The sequence below is a fragment of the Zonotrichia leucophrys genome, chromosome Z (genome assembly GCF_028769735.1).
Source record: "Zonotrichia leucophrys gambelii isolate GWCS_2022_RI chromosome Z, RI_Zleu_2.0, whole genome shotgun sequence".
Taxonomy (NCBI): Eukaryota; Metazoa; Chordata; class Aves; order Passeriformes; family Passerellidae; genus Zonotrichia; species Zonotrichia leucophrys.
The window spans coordinates 24,598,765-24,621,729 of NC_088200.1; the positions used below are offsets into that span (position 1 = coordinate 24,598,765).

The 22,965-nt window shown below is 40.2% G+C and overlaps 1 protein-coding gene across 1 annotated transcript; it reads right to left on the reverse strand.

Moving 5' to 3' along the window:
• Positions 1-384: 384 nt before the first annotated feature.
• DCP2 (decapping mRNA 2) lies at positions 385-21,032 on the reverse strand. The gene is made up of 11 exons (XM_064736173.1): positions 20,930-21,032; positions 15,588-15,739; positions 13,888-14,015; positions 13,379-13,477; positions 11,764-11,916; positions 10,012-10,124; positions 9,797-9,904; positions 8,945-9,065; positions 8,365-8,475; positions 6,664-6,715; positions 385-5,999 (listed from the first exon to the last, which is right to left on the reverse strand). The coding sequence occupies exons 1-11, from the start codon at positions 20,980-20,982 to the stop codon at positions 5,836-5,838; spliced, it is 1,254 nt and encodes a 417-aa protein (XP_064592243.1). The 5' UTR covers positions 20,983-21,032; the 3' UTR covers positions 385-5,835.
• Between the last annotated feature and the right edge of the window lie 1,933 nt (positions 21,033-22,965).

Genomic DNA, 22,965 nt, shown 5'->3' on the forward strand with positions numbered 1-22,965 from the left:
TTCAACGAACCTTTTATGGAAACGGAAGGGCATGTGTGGAACTGTTACCACGCGTCCAATTCTTTTAATAACAAATTATATAGACCAAAACAAAAAGAAAACAAAATACTCAATGTTACATAAAATATCTAAAAGCACTGATTGAAGTTTAAATACTTCTTTCTTCTGTTCGTCTAACACATTTTATTTTTTTTCCATTGTGTTGAATGGCATCCACCTTTACAACTGACTTAAAAAAATAATTTCCTCTCCTAGCTAGAGGAGATATAATTACTGCTGGTTTAAGGCAACACGTGAACACTCTACAGTGAAAGAATAACCTGTACCAGCAGCAGAGGCATCCCATTCCACAATGAACTGCAATCCTTATATTCATACTTCAGTACTTCAATACGTTTATTTATAAAGCAATTTAATTTTACAGAGGAAAAAATAACAATATAGAAGAAAATGTTAACTTAGTCTTCTAAACGGTGTGCTTCAGTTTTGAATCAATTTAGAACAAACAAAATCACAATCATCAGTACAGCAGATGTTACAGGTAGTTACAGATTCTACTTATTACAATTGAAGAGCTGACTAATGCAAACTTTCTTCAAAAGAACATAATGGAAGTTGTATAAAATCTGTAATGATTTTAACTCTTTAGCTGTACATATTTTCTTCTTAATGAGCACAATGTGCCACTTACACACAGAGGAAAACAGATCGAGTTCTTGAGCTTTAACAAACAGAAGGAAGACATAACCCTTCATTCCTGAGCCACACCACAAAGCACTGGCTCCTGTTTTCTGCGAGGCATGCAGTGCTGCCCTGAAGAGTGTCATCGTTTGGAAGCAATACCCAAGTCTGGGTCCTGGAACATGAACACCAATAGAGCATTCTGCTGAACTACCAACCCCGCACCTTCTTCTGGGGGGGTCTGTTTTGCTTTTTAATGGTAAAAGTGCCTTGCAAACCCAGCTAAACTGCTCCTCAGGGATAAAGTTAAACTTCCACATAGTGCAGTGCCATGCAGACACAGTAAAGTTCTGTTGCAAGTATTGGCGTGAGAAGTGTTTGCTGAGAGCTCTTTATCATGCAATTTTCCATACATTTTCTGCATAACAAAATTATGTACCCAACCAGTAAGATACAAATTTCATTCCCACAGTTTAGTAATTTTGATCAAACATGCTTAAAGAAATTTGCAAAGTTCTTCTCACTATTGGAAATGTGTCATAGAGAACTGTGTTTGCAGGATGTGTTTTCTTAAAAAGCTATGAATGCCTTATTTTAAAATGATTAATGCTCCATGAGCTGTAATCATTTTCTTAAAGGCACTGAACTGCAACCCATACTGGAAACAAGAAGCTAGTTCTTCTGATCAACAGTATAAATGCTTAGAAATTACAAAATACTCTGTTTTCATTAAAATCCATAGAGACCTTTTCAAATTTAAACATTCTGTACTCTCTGAAATGTTAACAATTACTTAAAAGGAAGCATTTTTTTTTTCCCAGAAGAACTGATGGAGGACTCAAAGATACTTTTGACTTCCCAAAAGCAGCCAGAGCTCAGAACACATTAAAGGTAAGGGTTTCTGTAAAGCTGAATCTGTACAAAAACTTAAGTCTTGCTAAACCTAACATTTTCAATGGAAAGACAAACCCCAAGTATTTTGTTTTATTGTACTGCTACCAATCTGGAATAGTTCCTCTGGTACAATCTTGAATATGGCCAATGTCATTCTTGTTTAATGTTGACTTCCTTTTAAGTTCACAAGCTACATGAAAAAGTGAAATGCACACACAGCACAAAACCTACTGCATCTATCAGTGCTTACGTATGGGATTAAGAACAGTGCAAATACTAGCATATAGCCTACTTCCATTCTTGACTACACTATTGCTATAAATGTATATGAACAAAAACTTATTATGGAAGAATTTCTAAGTCTAATTTACTGTAAAAGCACCTTCAGAGTTAGTTTGTATAAATTTTCCATATCTTAAATAATTTTAGTTGTTTCAAAAGGTGAAATATTGTAATAACAAAAACAATTTGAAATTATGAAGTTGTGTATAAGCACCAGATTATTTAACATTTACAGTGCAAGACTTAAAATATGTTTATTTACAGAAATCAGTATCAACAAGAGAGGCTATCTACTAACTCTCAATAACTGTGAGCTTACTAACATATTTAGAATATAACCTCCTAACTTCAAACATGAAGGCACCTGGCTTTACCTCTGAAAAAGAAACCTGTTGCTCAGAATTTGTAACAAAACCCCAAGTATCTGAGGATTAAGCAGCCCACTAACCCCACAATTGGGCAGCCAGTTATCCCCAGAGCAGCAGTGCTGTCTTGCCCCACAGGATAGTGGAGTTTGGATTCTTAATGTAGACTCTTTGCTCTTCACACCACAACAGCATGAGTGCAAAAGCAAATCACCACATTAAGTAAAGGTTGGAAGAACTGCGTTCTTATCTGAAATTACAATCTGAGAGCAAGTATGTTAGAAGTAGCCAGACCCGAAGCCTGCCTTGTTTTTAAAAGGAACTGTTACATCTGTAAATGCCACAGGTAGGTGAAAAAAAATCACTAAGTTGTTCTCAAATCACCAAATTAGTTCAGGAAGGTTGAAGCACAGCACAGAAGCCTGGAACAGTGATCAGGCTCAAAATTTCATTAGAAACACTTTATGCATGTTTGGCCTAAAGTATTTATATTGTGTTAAAAAATAATACTCTGATTGTACAATAAATAAAGCTATTTCCCCCTCTCCTCCCCAGAACCACTGTTGCCAGACTTCAAACTATGCAAGACACAGTTACTTTCAAAAGCTGGATGATGGATGTACGTCAAGGAGCTGAAGTCAGCAGCACTTCAGCCACTTAACTAACTGGGCAGGCCACTCTTCAGTCCAAGGTCAAAGTATAGAAGCACTCTGAGGAGACATGCTAAAAACCTCATGTTAAAGCAGGGAGTTGATGTAGTACTAGGAACTGCACACTAGTACCAGATTCCTGGCACCACACAGCTGTAGGGTTTTTTGCTAAATATTTGTTCACTCTGCAAATTGATTCCAAGAACACTGATTGACCGTTCATTATGTGAATAACTCCTAATATGGCAGCATTCTCAAATTGACAGTGTTTGTTTTTCAAGTATCTCAACACCAGCTCTCAAGTCGGACATGCAAACAGTTCCTATTTCCCTGTGTCTAGCTCCTGTACAGTAAAAACTCACAGAACTAAAGCCTGTATCTCACTTGCTATTTCTTCACTGTTTTATGGAAGATAATGTAAACAGTACTTCTAAACTGAGAAATACAATTATAAAGGGATGGTGAAATAAGAACATAAACAACAGTAAACAAAATGTTCACGGTGCAGGGCATGGTGGAGCCCACCAAGTGGATCACGTGCCACCACATTTACATAGTTTTAGGATAAACCTTACTAAGAAAGCAGAAAGCAATGCTACCACAGGAAACTGTACCCTTATACAAAGAAGTAAGTTATTGCATATTTATCACATTTATTTGCAACTCACATTAAGGCTAGGTTTACTAAAATGAATGACATATGTATAAGCTTCACTTTGGGTCACTTAATGAAGCAACCAATGTCTCTTATACTGAACCAACCTTTCACTAAGAAGAAAAAAATTACACAGTAAACAGAGGGCAGCCAGCATCTCTTATTCATAGAACATGCTTCCATTGTTCTAAAGACTTCCTCTTGCCTGGGACAGGACTTCCCAAACAGATGACAGATGCTCCAAGTTCACTGTTTCATCAACATCCCCATTATTTTACAGAGCACTATCTATAACTAATTTATCTGAAAAGTCAACTTATTTATAAAAAGATTTCCACAGCCTGTTATTTAATTATGCCTTAGGAGAGTCTTATTAGCTCCACAGGCAGTAGCAGCCTCAGGATATGATACAAACTTCTGCCTCACCATGAGTAAAGGCACTTTTGCTGGGAAATCAACTAAAATAGCACAAAGAAGTAACTAAAGATTAGTTTTCACCTGAAGCTGAATAACATAACTCCTCCAGCATTATCCTACCGTCAATTACTCTTCTTTGTCATTGTATGGCCTTTGGATATGTTTAAGAAAAAAACAAAAAGAAAAAAAAGTGAGTCAAAGCTAGATTGAGCTATTTCACAATTTGGTCTTGAAAAACAAGGCCCTCAGAACTCTTGTCCTCCAGAAGGAGGAAATGCTGTAGTCGATTTCTCCTGTTGACTGATACAGAAGTTGAACACTCCCATGGCCAAAATTATTACAGCATTAGAGTTCCAAATCACCTGGTGCCAGGCAGGTGAATAAACCAGGAGAAAGTTCTAAAGCTATTTCTGAGGAAAACACTAGGTAGGGTATATAAAGTAGGGTGGTTGAAGGAAGACCAGGATTTTGGTTTTGGATGACATATATGAGTTGCATAAAAACTCAGTGCATGTAGATACACTACAAGGGTGTATTTCATTCAACCTATCAAGTTATCAATTACCTCTATTCTAGAGAAAAGTCCTGTTTTAAATCTGGGACATGCTTGCTATCACAAGCTGCTGTGACAAATTATTTCAGTGCATTTCTCTCCACTGCAACACAGATGCTCAAAACCCACTGAACCTGCAGGTGATGTAACAGCTCATCACCCCAACTCTTACAGGTTTTTTGTTCCTCCCCTCCATCCCCACACCATCTTTCATGTTTTTCCTAAGAAAGCACTGTAGCTGAAAATGACTGAGGCTAGATCATTTAAATGCTAACTGCAAGTGCAATTCAATACTACTGGATATATACAGAGCAGATACACTACACAAGAGATCTGAGGACAACAGCACAGGATACAATACTGAACACCCTTGGAATAGTTATTGGAAGCCTGATTAAGCTGTTCAGTGTCACACAATGCCTCTGTTACCCATGCACCTGCCTTCCTACTCAGAGAGATCTACAGAGGCTTATTTACATTCAGTATAAATTGTACACAAGTTACCTCTCACAGACAAGTTTAAGCTTCTCTTTTTTCACAAGCAGCTGCTTTGTAACTTCTTCTTATGCAGCTGGGGGCAGTGCACAAGAGCTAAGTTAGACACTTTGAAGGGCTGAGTTTTACCCAGTTTGAGTGTCATTATCAAAGACCAAGGAAAAGTAGGTACAAAAAGTCAACATGCTATAGATTTGACTCAAGTACTAGTGATTGCCAGCCAGCAAAAACTATCAGTGTGAAGGAGGGAAGGTATTTGGGGCAAACAATCAGTACAGAGAAAGGATGACAGGCTGAGACTAGGTTTGAAATGTGCAACTTGGTTTCAAAATCACTAGGACAGAAGTGTCCTCTGAGAATTAGTTTCATTGCCACTGCGTAATATTGCAATGTTCTACAAAATAATGACAAACAAGTCCAATAATTTACATCAGAACAGTTACAACGTTAGCAAGCTGGTATACTCCAACAGTTAAAAAAAAGTCAGTGACATTCTACAAAACACATGGCAAGTTACCATAAAAAAAAATTTTAAACCACAAAAAAATACAACACAAGTAAAAGAATGCCCTCTAATGCACAGCTAGGAACAAGTGAACTGAACATTGGAAAGGTACTTTTGTGGACAAAGGCTAGACTGCATTTAAAGTGCAACACTTGACTATGCCACTCTCATACTGCAAAGAGAACAAACCCTTCCAAACCAGCAGTCAGTCCCTGCATTGCATTTATAAACAAACAAACCAAACAAAATAAAAAACTCCTGAGAAAGAGTAAGGCTGGATAAGAAACCTCCTCAATTGCAACAGGTAAGTCTGATTCTTATTCGTAATACGTTTGCTGTCAGAGGTCAAAACTTTTCATTATGGCATCATGGTCAAACTTGAAACTCAAGAAAGCTCTTGATGAAAAAACAAATTTGTAATGGCCATTGCATGCCACAGAATGTCCATCTACATGTTCTGGCAGCATGTCTTCACTGGAGCAACACATCTCGTATGCTGCTTCTGCTTAAAGAGAAAAAAGTATGAAACAAATTTTAAATGGGCAGTTGCCAATAAAAGTATCTATAACAACAATGGTAAAAAGCCATACCTCAAAATACATTCAATTAATATTTATAAGAAAACCTGTATGTTTGGTCATAAACAGAAGAAGGTAACTCAAACCAGCCATATTTACAGGTTGTCTAGAGGCTAGAATAAATCTTCAAATTCACTGCAATCTGGAAACACTTTCAATCGCCATATATACACATATTTTACACATATAATACCGTTTCATTTCTCAATAGCCATTTCTTACCAAGGAGAAATGGCATGGCACTGTTTCCTGAGCAGTAAGTAAAGAACTGTGTGCACTCTGCTGCAGCTTATTACAAGCGGGACAGAAAGCCTTAAAATACACTCAATCACCAGCAATGTGCTGACTCAGATGCTATTTTTCTAAACTAGCTTTTAGTTACTTTTTCACTCAGCCACCTGGTGTATCAAAGACCAATATGAAACAGTATATTTTTCATTAAAAAACAAACAAAACCTCAGACTACCTTGGAAAAACGGCTTTATAAGATTTGGAAGGCTGGCATGAGGAAAAGCCCTCAACCATCATTATTCAGGTGCCTTCAGCCTGTAGTACAGAACACTGGATGAAAATTCTGACTGCACTTGCCTGTTTCAAAGTTATCTTGAAGTCTTCTTGGATTAAGCTTTTTTTCACATTTCTGGTGAAGAGAATGACCATACATTAGACATTTTTAATAAAGAAATGGCATTATATTTAAGCATCATCTAACAGGCATGCTAGTTTGCTTTGACACACCTCATGTCTGAATTATTTTACCTCTAACTCAGCGTTAGTTCTGTCACATTACTTGATGTAGCAAACATCCTTTAAATCCACAAGTCTTTCAGAATCATGCAACCTTTTAACAGTCACTAAAACATTTCTAATATGCAGACTTTTGGGGGAAAATTTAGAATATTTTCTAACTGTTTTAAGACAGAAAGGTCTTGCATATGATGGTGTGTAAGTCAGTATTGTGCATGCAAAAGCCTGCTCTTCAATGAGTTTGTCCCAAAAGAGGCAAGCGGAATATATTTGCAGACATGCTGCTGCTGCCAATTAAATTAACATGCTTTAGAGACACAAACTCAAAACTCTCCAGGAAGGAACTGCTTTAACCCCAGATATTGGTGCTCTAAGTACACAAATACAAAAAAAATATGGCTCTTTGGACTCTCTGCAAGTTTCCTGGCCTTCAAGTTACATCAGAAAATTATCACTGGACTCAAAATATTTAAACTTCAAAAGACTGACCATCATGAAAACACAAGTGAAACAGGAAAAGAGAAATATTCAGAAAAGTTTGTGAAAAGCCTGCAAAGCAACTGTGGAGCATTAACAGTTATCTCCCTGAAGATCTTACAGATTACCATTACAGTTTTTTCCTATTCATCTAAATTTCAGGGCAGTCAATTCACCCTTCGACGCTCAGACTCAAACACAACTAATAACTTCTTGCTGCAGTAAGGATTTTAGGACAAGTTTACCATTTCTGTATGTTTACATGAGTAAGAGAAAGAAGGCAATAACCCCAAGCCAGAATGGGAACAATCTAGTTTAAAGCCTGTAAACAAGAGAAACTAAAGTCTGGACAAGTCAGCTGAGCTGCACAGAGATCTGGGGGCTCACAGATGCACAAGAGTCAACAAAGTATACTGAAGAGCCATAAAAAACAGGGAATCAAAAGCACATTCCACTATAAGAGAGAGCATAGCCCAGTGAGTCAGTTCCCACTGAGAACTGGACAAACACAACTAGTAACTGCAAGGGAAAGTAAAACACAGTGTGACACTGGAATTTATAAACTGCTGTAACCAGCTGTACTATATGACTGAAAACCTATATGAGATTCTGGCATCCAAGCTAAGTCTGTGTCTCAACATTTCTTGCTGGAGAGAAGGGAAATAATACGTATTTATATCACCACTTTCTAAGTGCTTCATAACAAAACCCCATGCTTACAGTAAGACATCACACATGAATAAATAAGATGTGTACACATCACAGAAGGCTTTTACATGACAGGAACCTGGAAAGCTGCAGGATTGTGTACTGAAACAGCTGACAAATTTTCAACAGCTAAAATTACTTCTAAAATGCAAACTTTGAAATTTAGTATGTTTGTTTATAGATGTATATGCATACAAGGTAAGAAATGTTATACATCTGCAAACATGGATCAAATACTCTGACCAAACATACTCTTGATAGATAGGCACTTTACTTTATTTCAGCAGGACATTGCCCTGGCCATTTGTTAAGCATTACTGGAACCTACAACAGACACAGACACTACATGTTTCTTACCAAGGTATGGTTTTGCTTAACTGGTTGACTGTGCAGTCCATTTGTTCGCTTCTTTTGGCTGGAAGTGTCTTGATTTTGCTTTCTGCCATTGTTCTTCACACTCTGACTCTGCTGTTAAGTTCAAAACAAGTAGAGGGAAGAGTTTAAATGGCAGAATTGGACATAATTGCATTGACATTTCCTACTTAGTAACTAAAACTTCCCTCCAAGTAACTTCAAAACATGTAAACACTTTCTTTTGCAGAAAAACTGAAGCCCACTGAAATTAACCAAATATACACTCAAGCTACAGAGCCATCAACTGTTACTCATTCCCTCTTGCACTCAGTATGAGAGAATTATTTCACAATTAATTGAGTTCAGTGAATTTCCATGCACTGATGCAGATATACTAGATTGCTGATACCACCCCCTCTAGTGTGAGATAAATCAAAAAATTCCCAAGAATATTTCCCCACTCTAATTTTGCATTCTCTGGAGATGAAATTCACTGGCTTTGTCCTAGAGAGGAAACCTTTATGAACAAAGACATCTGTTTTAAATAGTCCAGATGTATATGCTTGCCTAACAAACAACCTACCTTTACTTTCAAAACTTCAGACACCTCAGGATGATTATATGGCTTCTGTTGCTGTTTTGGCTTCATCTGCTCTCCTGAAAAGCCATCTGTAAACACCTGTTGACTACCGCGAAGTTTGGATCTAGTACAGGAAAACAAAGACAGGTTACAACACAACTTCAAATCTACTGAGAGCAGAAGACAAATATGAAAAAGCTACTGAGAACAATGCGGAAGACAATCTTAAGTAACCTGTATGGAAACTCTAATAGTGCTCACTGCCATTAGCATTCTCCACAGACAAGAGGCCAAGTCCACATTAACATTTGTCCTCTTGTTCTCAGTGCTGGTGTTGCCCTGGCTCAAATTATTAAGTCCTCTCATAGGGACTACAGGTTTCAACATTTGCTCTACCACTTTTCACTCAGCTGAATCTAAAGCCAGCAGGACATGTTCCCCAACTGGTTCCCACAGGTTTTATCTAGCACTTCTTAGACTATTTTACAGTCATGCTTTGGGGAGTCCTACTTTTCCTGTGCAGAAGGGCCAAAAATATTGAAGTTGAAGCACTGGAAGTTATCTACTTGCTTAAGCTTCTGGTTTTTTTTGATTCCCACAAACAAGACTGAGGAAATAATCCCAGTTCTGACACCTGTGTATCAACACATTAATTAACTTTTCACCTTACTTACAAGTCTACAATATACATCTATGTTAATTTTTCTGTTATTTAGCTATTACTCAAACACAAATCCTTGGAGAAAAAGGACAAGCAGTATTGTATATAATTGTCATTGTATAATATTGTCATATTTGTATGACCAGTGTTTTGTAAGAAAGAATATAGAGATGTTAAACTGACCTGGTTCTTACCTAGCTTTTTCCAAGTTGGGCTTAGAGGGTGTGCTCCCTGCAGATGAAAAACCATTGTCACTGTCTGAGGAATCTCCATTCCTTCGGGAAATCCATTCCTTCAATGGCCTGTGAGCAAGGAGTAGTACAACAAGATCTACTTACCAAAACAAATCTCAAGAATTTAAAACTGTCTGAAAGACCCTGGCCTAACATTTGCCTCATCTCAAACATACCTGATGAAGGGAATCGCCATAAAAAATTTGTTAGGTGCCAAACCCAGCTTGGACTTTGGAGTCATGTCATTTCTGTGGCATGGTAATTTGTTGATGGAAAACCACTCAATATTCTAGAAAAACAAGAAATAAAATCAAAATACCCTCTATTGTAGCCATAGCATAATTTTACAAATGTTTATCAGCCACAATTATTTCCCTTAATTAAAAAATTACCATGGAAGACTTAAATTAACGGGCCACAACAGCGTTTTTCACAAAAGGTTAATTAACTCTTCCAACTGCCACTACAGTAGCAGATGGTAAAGCACAAAATTGCATGATATCACACCTAAAATATGAAAGGCATTAATCAGCAACTAAAGTCTGAATAAGAGTGTCATAAACAAACGAACCAAACCACTGCACACAGAATGCCATAAATAAATGTACAGGCTTTGAATAACTTTCAAAAACTTTTTACTTAAAGTGTGATCAATACTGGACCACCAATACCCATTCAAAAATAAGAAGGGTGTTTAGCTTGACAGTAAAGTTTCAGGTTTTGTTACAAAAGAAAAATAACCATGGTGATAGGATAGGATTTGTGTTATTGTGTTTAACTATTAAAACTATAACTATACGCTATAGTTTTAATAGTTAAAACTGTATATACTTAGCAGAATGGGGAACAAAATCAGGAATTCTGACCACAGACAGCATAGAAGAACCCACATGAGATTTGCCATCATAGAATCTACTCAGAAAGCCTCAGGTCCAAACAAGATGCAAATTATGGAAATAAGTTACAAACCGAACAAGTCTTCAATATAGTTCTATAGGGAGTATAAAACCAGCCTGCCCGGTGGCATTAGATCAGATGAAGACAAAATTTCAAACCTCTGTCATTGCAATAACTCTTCAACATTCCCACACATATGGTCACTGTTCTACAAAGTACCATATTTATTGTATATTTTTTAAAAACCTCAAATTTCGTCTTATGTCATATTTAAAAAAAAAGAGGTCTCAAATGCAAGAAATTAAGTCCTGTCCACTCAAATGTCTTTATTTAGAAAGCAAGATGCCCCGTTTAGTGACACAGTCTGCATGGAAATATAGCTGTTTTGAACTGAACTGTCATAAAGGGGAAAAAAAAAATCAAACTTCAAAGACTACAGATACCACTGACAAAGGTTCCAACAAGTTGCTATCAGAGCCTTGGTCTTTGGCTTTCACAATACCTTTTAAAAGCACAAAACGGTACACACCTTCTAAAAGCACACAATCCAAAATAGTTTCCTTTTTCTGCCCCTTTCCCAACTTCCTCCTTAAAATATACTATTTTTTAAATCTGAAAGTATTAGACATGAAAAAAAGAAAACAATCCTTAGTTTGTCCTTTTGATATGTAGGCTTTTGCATGTCCCCAGCTAATAATTACAACTTGAGAATGCATAGCTACATTTGCATCCGTAACTAGGAATAATATGAAATTATTAATATATATACCACTACAGAAGACAAGAATTGTATTTTAGCAGCATGTTCTATTGTCTTTTCATGATGAATGGAGATGTCAGACAGATGTTCAAGCATCAGACTTGCAGCTGAGCTGAAAGAAGTCAACACAAAACCGTACAGTGCAGAGATGCCACTGGTACCTAGCACTTAAGGTGCTCATTGTGCTTAGTGGGTCCATTATGTTACACACTTCTGGCTTTAAAAGCAACTTCTGCAAAGTTCCTACAGATTCAGACAAGGCAGCACATACCCGAATTTCCCTTCTAGTTTTGGGGTTGAATTTGGTGTTCTTGGGTACTCCAGGAATGATGTACAGCCGTGCTAACTGATCATTGATTCGCAGCTCAATGTAGTCCTCTTTGCAGATATAATCTTTTATATCAAACCCAGTTTCTTCAAACACCTGAGAAGTATTTAGATGAAATTAGTGTGTGTGTATTCAGAGTTATCCTTTACACAACCTATTACCCCAAGCAAAGGAATTACTATTTTTCAGATATATTAATGAAAGTTGCTGGGAAAAACAAGTCTTTACATATAGAGGTTTGCTCAGAAATAGAAAAAGAATCTACATGCTTTAAATTTCTCTGAAAGTGCAAACCTGTTACACAAGTTGAGACAATTTCAATTACCCCTTTATGTGGCAATTTATTAATATGGATGGGGCTAGTCCTCACCAACTTCTGAGGTACTACTGAACTCTGTAGGCACTGCCAAGTGAAGACCTCTTCAATTTGATTTTACAGAGATGCAGCTTATGCTTTCAGATCTGTCCTGACTCCAGTGAAAGAAGTTGAAAGATTTATTTCAGATATAAAATAAATTGTTAGTCTATCCAAAATGACAATCTAACCTATCAGAATAATGATGGTAATAGTGCTGATCACTAGTGAAATCTAAATAGATTTTTCAGATTAACAACATCATCAAAATATCTTTTCCCCCAGTATAACTGTGCCTCCTTTAATGTGTTTGCTGGCATAACTTGAAGTGAAGAGGAAGATACACTTCATGCAACTCTTTCTTGAAGTAGCTGTCTAGTTTTTCCTTGATAGTTATACTTAAAACAAAAAAAATCCCCAAAACCCTGTGATTTCTCAGATACTGATTCAGTCAAATTGAAGAACACTAAATGCATCATACTACTTTCCCTCATCTTTCTCTCTCTCAAAAACTCTGGATGTATTAAGTTGAATGAACACTGAATTTGTACCAGTAATGTTCTTTTACAGGCCATTTTGAATATGCAGCTTCACTACATATGTAGGTCTCCAGGAGCAATAAATATAGATTATTTTATTTTTCAGATTTTACTTGCAATATATATTGATTCTTGTTCCTGAAAATAACTGAAAAATAGCATAGCTGAAAAACAGAAAAGTAAAGTTCTGCACAATTTTTACATTACATTCTACAACCTCCAACTCAGCTCTTTAGCCTCTTTACACAGACCAGTGTACACAGGGTAAATTCCCATTTCTCCACAGTTATGGTGACCCTTGAAATTAATATACCAAAAGTCAAAAATTACATAAGACTTCCCAAGCACCACAAGTAATACTTAAATGTAAATTCACAGTTCAGCTGAGAACTTTAAAAAGCGTACTCACTCACTTCATTTACCACATTAGTGCAAAAGAATGTGAAACAAACCATTTTCTGGTTTTATTTTAATATATAACCTCAACCTTGATTACCATTATGGAACTCAAAAAGGCACCAAAAGATGACTGCAATAACAGACTATTTATTCACACAATTTCAATAACAGGATTACCTAAGTAAAGTGCCTTTTAACCCAACATATATATCCTGATTTCAGCAAAATTTCACTTCTTTATCTTAAAGGATTTGATATAACTTACTTCTCTAGCAGCACAGTCATGAGGTGCCTCTTCTTTATTTACTTTCCCTTTTGGAAATCCCCAGCCAGATTTTGCTAAATAGCCCTGAACCAAAAGAACCTACAAAATACAAGGGAAGGCAACTGTCAAACATGCAGGTGTTCTAACCAATTTCATTAAATGTCTTCCCTCCACCATCCCCCTTGTTCTCAAAAGAATATGTTAGCCTCAAGGAAGGAAACCATTAGGTTTTCTGTGTTGTACCAAGAATGGTGAAATCTTTTACAGAATCATGTAACTCAGATGAAAAAATAAAATCTCAGAGGGAAAGCATGCAGAAGTATGTTTACTGACTCACACATTATATTTCTGTACACAGCCACCAATATCAACTAACTGTCAGATCTCTGCGAATCTGACAGAGAGTGTAAATTTCTTCAGAAGAAAAATGTAAACAACAAAGAATTACTTCTGCCAGCATACACCACCCCTCGCTCTAGACAGTCCTTCACAACTATTTCCATACTCACATTTTCAAGTGTCTCATCAAGGATAATTGCACCATAGGTTGGCACTCCCATTTTGTATTCTTTCCACTCATCTAAAACCTTTTGCACATCTTCACCTTGAGGCAGTAAAAAGGGACAGTGATTGAAGAGTATAGCAGCCTGTTAAGGAAGATAAACTTAAGCAGCCATTTCCAAAGTACATATCAAATATAAAAGATATTTAAAGTAAACACTCCCTCCCCTAAGTCCTTTCAAGAGAGATTCTCTTGGAAGTAAAAAAATATTACAAATAATCCACTACCAAACACTGAAAGTCAGAGTGCATCAAGTAATTCAGCAATTCCTATACAAAGCAATCTAAATAAATGGAAAAAAACCAAAACCCAACAAACAAAAAAGATTGCACAAGGCTGATTGTTTGAGGGAAGGTAATTTTGAAAAAGTAACCCCATAACAGTTATTTTGAATATGTATTATGTGCAAACACATTTTTTTAATTTTGAAGTGATCAAGACAGAAAAAAATAGTTTCCTGTGCTTGAAATAAATGGGAATACATTTTTGCCACAATCATTTGTTAAGATTATGGCATAGAACACTATCTTCAGTATTTGTTATGCCAAAAAAACCATTTTAATGACTTATAGCTACAGAAATCTAAATCCTAATACACTTCATCAAAACTCATCATGCCAAGAAAATATAAACAACCTCTATAATTCTAAAATTTTGAGAGAAAATCTGTAAGTCCTTAATCAAAGTATTAATATTACAAATTACATATACTATACTACCAATAAAAAACACCACAGTAGAATACTTAAAAATACAATGCAGCAGAACTAATATTTGTGGCAAATATGGGCTAGAAAGGGAAATAATAATGAACATATAACATCTATTACACTGCATTTCTTCTGCACTGCCTACAATTTAGGAGAATTTTGTGGGTCTGAAAATACATTTTTAATTAAAAACATACATAAAATAACAGCATAACACCAACTAACAGGATATGACCATATATTTACAGTTTACTGTTAAAAGCTGTAGTGTTTCAAAGTAAATATATATTAGGAAACTAACAAATAAGTATGTTGTGTAGTGAAAGCATGGATAATATTATCCTCAAAGTTAGAAGCAATATTTCAATCTTAGATCAAGAACACATGGGACAAGGCTAAAACTAAAATGTTTGCTGGATGAAAGCCACAAAGTTTTCTCTAGCAACAACTAGATAGTACACATTCCAGCAGCCCTTGCAAGCAACAAAAAAAGCAGAGGCCAACCATTTGAATTCAGTAAAAAGCAGTTTCTACTCTACAGAAACTTCCAACAAATACATACCACTGCCCATGGCAGAACACATACCACCTTCAACTACTTTATGTTACTAGTTACTTGAAAATTAATGAACTGTGGAGTTCAGTTTGAAGAGCACCAACAGCTCACCCTTGAAACCAACCTAGAATGCAAAGAAAAATCCTTAAATATCAGAAATGGACCATTTTCCATAGTTCTTTAGCAGTCCAAGAAACATCTCTTTTGTGGGTGCCACAAAATTATGGAAGTAGTGAACTCAGTAACATCACATACTTAGCAATATTAACTTTTAATCATTAACACATGAACTGACATTATCATACTATGAAATATGGTTAACAATATTTAGTTTGCACTTTACCACCAGACAGGAAACAATCAGAGCAATAAAAAGGATATCAGCTTTAGCGAAGTCTCTTATCCCACACTGAGGTAATCCTGGTGTGTTTTGCATGTAGAAATCCAAATAAAACCAATGGGCAAGTTCAATCTGAAAACACACTCTGATTGCATTGTCTCTCTCTTCACTTGGAATGTGCAAAATAAATCGGCTGCCAGGAAAGAAAAAGAGTAAGATTAGCCAAATCTACTGACTTAAATACGGCTAACAATAAAACATTGCAACAGTACAATTCTTGATCCATTAGTACATACCGACAGACCTCCAGATCCTCCTCGTGTTCCAAAAGGACAGTAAAAAGTTTTCGCTAAGTAAAATACAGCTTTCAAAGTTAAGAAGGAAAATGGACTATTGTGGTCTTTCAGAAATATCAATTACAATCTACTAAGTAAATTTACTGTTGTGAAAACAGGAAGTGTGAAGACAACCTACTTAAATCGCTGTGTTACAAAAATGAAAGCATTTTTACAAGTCCATTAAAGAACATCTGCAAACTCTAATAAGATATTTCAGTGCTATTTTTTTCAGGATACAAGTTGAACATAGTTATATGTTTTCACTTAAAACCACAGTAAACTATTAATTTACATAGATTTTAAAATTCAATATGATCCTACAGATTTCCTCAGTCTGAATCTGGGTTTAGCCCAGATACTGCCACACAGACAGAGTTACTGAGATAAAAGTTCAAGCAGCACTGTGTCATAGCTCATTTTAGTAAAGCAAAAGAAGCTTTATTTGTTTGTGTATTTGTATCAATAGCAGAACTTCCTTTTTAGAAATTTACGGTCGTACACCCTACTGAACTTAAATAATTTGATGGAGATATTTGACACTCAGCTCCTGAGCGCAACCAGCTGAATTCCCAAAGTGCATATCACTGGTCTAAGCAGAAACAGTGTATCTTTACTTAAAATCTGACAAGTATGAATTGTCACAGGATCTCAGAATTGGGTGCCTCTCTAAGGCAGTCTGGCCAAGGACAGAGGCAGGAGGTCACAGCTGCAGGCACACACCTGAAACTGCCCACGCTTCCAGGCACATTCACAGGCACATTCAAGTACTAGCACAGGTCTCCTTTTCCACCCCGCAGCCCTGACCACATCCCAGACCCTCAGACCCCTCTCACGGGTCCTGCCCCACCAGATGGCCCAGTTTGAAGTTTGCTATGGAGAACACGTGCACAGGGGACAGGTCTGGGGGAGGCACCTGCCCCTCACACGCAGCACATGGCGGTGACACAGTCCTGCTGCAGCTGCGGGTGCTCTGCCCCTCACTGCCCCCACTCACACCGCCTCCCCCACCACAGCTGGCTTCCAGGACACTCCTCATCGCCACCCCAGACACTGCGAGCTGAGACCCCCTCCTGGGAGTGGATGGCACTGAGATCTGCTCCCTCACTCCAGCAGCTGACACGCTTGCCCAGCTCCCATCAGCAGCTGTCACTTCATCCTTGGAGCACACATATACAGAGCGTAGAGAGTGGAATTATCCAGATAAAAACAAATATTTACTAAGAAGTTGTAAGATAGGACAGTCTGTGACACTTGAGCAGAAGGGTCAGACAGAGAAGTTACTAACTTGCCCAGTTTTACAGCCAGCCTCTTTTATATCCCTTTCTGCCTATCCTTCCTTTGTCCTCCCCTGCTTCTCCTCTCCTGTGACACTCCTCTTAACCCCACGTGTGGGATCCCCCCAGGTCTAAAGCCCTACCACATACAAAGGCCAGGCTGATATTCCTGAGAGTGATGCCGGTGGTTTCTTGGCAGTTGGTCAATTAGAGCAATTAACAGGTTTGTTTCATGTCATTGTGTCTACTTCTGATTTCTTAGGTCTGTGTTCCTATTCTCATTCCTCTACTTTTTTCCTGTTTTCCAGGAGTAGGTCCATACTCAGATAAACTTGCTGGAATGAACATTCCTACAACTCCTCCTCATCAACCAGCGGCCAGGTTTGGCTTTCACTACTGCCTTCCTTATCATTCCTCTTTTCAGTTTGTGGCCTTGTATGCTTTATTTATTTATTATGCTTTTATTTCTCATCTTCCTATCCAATTTTCACATGGAAAAAGGGCCTTGGCCAGATACCCTCAAAGATCTTGGCAGGCCTGAGAGGGAATCTCTGTGAACCTCTTGAATTTCAACACAGCCAAGTGCAAGGCACTGTGCCTGGGCTGGGACAATCCCAAGCCCAATGTAAACACAGTCTGATCAGAGAAAGGATGGAGAGCAGCTCTGGGGAGGAGGATTTGGGGTGTTGGTAGATGAGAATCTTGCCGTGAGCTGACACTGTGAGCTCCCAGCCCATTGTTTTGATGGAACACAGTGCGCACAGCAGACTGAGGGAGGTGATTCTCACCCTCTATTCTGTTCTGGTGAGACCTCCCCTGAAGCAATGTGTCCAGCTGTTGGAGTGCCAATAAAACAGGATGGTGACCTGCTGGAGCAAGTCTTCTCTGAGGCCTTCCAGGATGTCAGGGGGGTAAAGAGAGCTGGAGAGAGGCTTTTTACTATGTCATAATGACAGGAAAGAGAAAAAGGGAAGGTTTAGGTAACAGGAAAAAAATTCTTCACTGTGAGGGTCATGAGGCACAGGCCCATCCACATGAGGCACAGACCCTCATCCACAACTGCCCAGAGAAGTTGTGGATGGCCTGTCCCTGGAAGTGTTCAGTAGCAACTTGGTCTAGAAGGCATCCCTGCATTTGGCAGAGGGGCTGGGATGAGATTATCTTTAAGGTCCCTTCAACCCAAAGCACTCCATGATTCTCCCTTGCATAAATAACCTTATTCACATCAACATTTTACCGCTTCCCAATTTTCAATTGGCACCACCACTTCCAATTTCTTTTGAAGGCTCTGCTCTTATCTATAAAGCTGCTGTAGCTAAAAGATAAAAACTTAAAAGCCTACATTACATCTACCTGATGATATTTTCTTGCCCCAGCACTGCAGCTGAACATAAATCTAAAGATAAAATATGCAGCAGTATCAAAGAAAAGTAAGAATATGCCAGGGATTAGGCTTCGAGAACAATAGCAAAGCCAAGTGACACTTATTAATCAAAAAGTTAACTTCTAAGTTACTTGGAGTGACTGAAGAGCTAAAACAGGCATCTCCAGGTGCAGCTGATAGTGATGGGCTAATGCTGGACACACTGTGGGACACAGCTGGAGGCAGCAGCTGAGATGGTGGTGCCTGTGAGGAAGTATATTATAAGGACAAAAATACCAGACAGGCAGAGGAAGTGAAAAAACCAGCATGAAACAGTAGTGCAAACACCAAAGCTGGAGAAGAAAAAGGAAGAGGAGATGTGCATCCTACAGCCTGTGGAGTATCACGTGCTGGAGCAGATGGATATTCCTGAAGGACCCTTAGCCCGTGGGCGTGATCCCACGCAGGAGCATAAGAGTGAAGGAGCCCCAGAGAGGATTGTTACAGACTGACCACAACCCCCACTCCCCATCCCGAGCTGTTCACAGTGGAGGAGGCAGAGGAGAGTAGAGAATGAAAGGATGAAGCTGACATGAAGTTCCCCTCAGAAAAACAAGGATGCAGAAAAATCTCTTTTTCAATTTTTTTTTGTGTGTGTGTGTGTGGCTGGGTGAGCATCTGGCCACTTGAGCAAGGTGAACCAACCACAGTCTGGAAGTCAAAAGATAGGGTAAAAGTACTTGTTTACAAGACAAAGGAAGTTTCAAGAAGCTGCTAAACCCACATTACGTCCCTGCACATCCACTTCTTTACTCTGTTAAACAACTCCATAGCACAAGACAGCATGAAAAATACGGACGTGGATACCTGTAACTTATTATTTAACAATACTCAGTAACTGAGTAGGAAAAATCACTTTCTAGCAAAATTCCCACTAATATCACATATAGATTGAAGAATGTAGGAAACTACAGCTATTTTTATAACACGTTTATAACATCAACAGAATTACAATACAAAACACCATTTTTAAGACAGAAGATGACAGTATCTCAAAGAAACATGGTAAGACACTGGGACTGATCCGATCACAATGTAAGATTCAAACACTCATGTGCCCTTCTATCAGTCACCCCACAGAAGTGACACTAAAATAGGCTGTATCGGTTTTGTAATAACTGGAATTCCTCTCTAGATTTTCTGAAGAAGTCCTAAATCTTGTGACGCATGTGTACAGGGATCTGAGAGGCAAGTTCCTCTCTCTGCAGGGAGCCCAAAGGAGACACAATGGAAACACAAACATGCTTCAGAGGCCAATTTAGGGAATTGAAAATTTACATGTCTATCAGAAACTGACTCTTGCATTAGACAAGTGCAAAACAATACTGAGCAGGACAGTTCTACCCTCCTGTGGTATTCTCACTTCTAAACATTTTCACTCACTTGAAAACCGTAATTACAGTAAGTGGGGTGTCTTTCCTCTTCACTAACCTTTCCCTCTTTTACATAAATACCTCATAAGGAGTCTCTTGGAGGTGGTAAAATAGAAGGATTATTTCATGCCAAATATCACACGCAGTTTGTGTCATCACATTCTGGGGATGACAGACAAATTACAAAGTTTTAAGGGCTACACCACAGACGATCAGAAGTTGAGACTGTAGGGGGGGAAACGCAACTTGGCCCTTTTAGAGAATCCACGCTTTATGAAAATTCAAACGCAAAGCCCCTGGAACAAGAAAAGCATTTCACTCTGACAGAACGGACAAGCAGGAGAGGGCAGCTTCACACCGCCAGGTTTCCCTGCGGCTCTTCCCTTTCCGCCCGCTGGCACGTTCCCTCCCAGCAGAGGTAACTCACCAGAAGGGACTCCCTGACACCCCTTCCAAAGCTTCCCACCCCCTTCCAACGAAACTAGACCTCGGAGCACCGAGTACCACCTCAGTGCTCGGCTACACGTCACGCCAGCCCCACGCTCCCAGCTGTTCTTTCACCTGCGCAAAAACCGCCGACGCAGCTCTACCTTTTCCGGCCCAAACCGCGCAAGAAATCCCCACAAACAATGTTCTTCCACTTCCACCGTGCGCCCGGCTCCCGGCCCGCCGCCGGGGCAGCCCTACACCCGGTCCAGAGGGTGCCGCAGGCAGCCTTCCCGCCCTTCCAGAACGGATTCCATGGGGAGGGCGGAGCCTCGGGCTCGGGGGGAACGGGCCGAGCCTCGTCCTTCCGCCTCCCGGCGGGCGCGGGACGGCCAGAGCCGCCCCTCGGCCCGGGCGGCCCCGCACCCCCGCAGCGTCTCGAGCTTCCCGGGCCCCGCGCCCCGGGCGCGGGCAGGGTCAGGCGCCCTTCGCGCCCTCCGGCAGCAGCGGCACGGCAGCCCCGGGGCCGCCCCCGCCCCACGGCCGTACCTGCATAGGTCGTCCAGGACGCTGCTGGGGATCTCGGCCCGTTTGGTCTCCATGGGGAAGCGCGGCTCATCCCGACGCGGCGGAGGCCGGGGCGCAGGAAAGCGACGAGGGCGGGGCCGCGCAGCGGGGGGGCGGTGGAGCGGCGGCTACCGGAGCCAATGGGCGCCCGCCACTGGCGGAACGGCGGCCAATGGGGCGGGGCGCAGGGCGGGACCGGCGTGCTCAGGTGATCGCGGGCGGCCAATGGGCGGCCCGGGGCGGGGTCACTGAGAGCGGTCTGACAACACTGCGCGCCGGGTCAAGGAACGGGACACCGGGGCCGCGGGACCGGGACACCGGTGAGGCACAGCCGGGGTGCTGTGTCCGGCTCTGGGCTCCTCAGCACAGGGAGCCACGGGAGGGGGTCCAGCAGAGGCCATGAAGATGAGGATGCTGTGGGGCATCTCTGCCTTGTGAGGAAGGGCAGCGGGAGCTGGGCCTGTTTAGTCCGGAGGAGACTGAGAGAGGATCTCATTAAAGCATGTAAATTAATTACAATCATTAATGCACGTAAAGATCTCCAAGGCGGGTGGCAGGAGGGTGGTGCCCCGCGACAGGACGAGCAGCAATAGCCCTAAACTAAAACACAGCAAGTCCCGCCGCAATATGAAGAACTTCGTCGCGTTTGAGGAGTGGCAGAGCTCTGGAGCCGCTGCCTGGGCGGGCGGGGACTTTTCCCTCTGCAGACATTGAAAGCCTCCTGGACGCTTTGTTCCTGTGTCACCTGCTCCAGGTGACCGTGCCGTGGTGGCGGGGGCACTGGAGGGGATGATCTCCGAAAGGGAATAATTCTGTGATTCTGCGAAAGCGAACCGGCTCCGGTGGCATTCCCGGAGGAATCTCCCTGCCGGCAGAGGGTATCGCTGCTCTCTCCGCTGCGGCCGGCGTTGCAGCCTCTGATTTTAAGTTGCAGCGAGTATTTCACGCACTTCTCCTCTTGTTCTTCCCCTTCCTTTGCTCGCCAAAGTGCCTGAGCTCCGTCTGGCTGCTCTTTCCCTCAGCGGGATTGGGGAGAAAATCAGCGAAATGAGAAAATTCGTTGGTTGAGATAAAGACGAAATTGTCTAGCAAGTTATTAGTATTGCCTGTTAAACTATAGGGAATGCAAAAGATGCACACACAAGAAAGCAAAACAAGAAATTACTTTGCTGCTTCCCGTGACGAGGCAGGTGTTCAGCCATCTCCGGAATGGGGATCCATCATGTGTAACAGTGACTGGGGGAGACAAATGCCATCACTCTGAATGCTCCCCTTTTGTTCTCCCCACAGCTTTATATTGATGCTATATGGCATGGAATATAATCAACACTGTGTTCAGCACAAATCCAAAACACAGCTCCATACTAGCTAATTAGGTCTGCCCTAGTCAAAACTAGCGCACAGAAACACCAGTCCAGCATTACCCTGAAGACACAAAAAGTATGTACATTCACAGTTCAGTTACTGACAGGCACAGAAAGTGAGAGGTCTATCCTTTGCCTCCTTTCCAGAAATATAACAAAGAACAGGAGGCTCCATGATAGCTCCAGAAGTATAAGGAAAGGGCATTCAACCAGGTATAGAAAGAACGATACTGTAAGAAGACTTTGGAGTCCAGTCTTAGTAGGAGCTGAAGCAGTAGTATTTACATATATTGGTGTCTCACTCATGAGCAAACTCCACTAAGTGTATTTGACAGTGACTTTTGCTCCACTCCCTTTATTGCTGCGATGCTTGGAGGTGATGGGTGGGTCACTTTAACGCTGACTTACAGCAGTACTTTGTTAGGGAAAATAAAGTCCACTAACAGTACTATTGATATGTCTAGACAGAGGAACAGCTGGAATGATCTGAGTTAAAACTGATCAATCCCATTGCTCAGAAATCCAAAAAAGCTCTGTTTTTACCAGAAAGAGTAGATGTAGGAAGTTCTTTAAAAGTTGTATCATCTGGATTATTTCAAGTATCGGGATACTCTTGCTGCTACTGTTTTTCCCTGCTTTGCTACTTTCACAAAC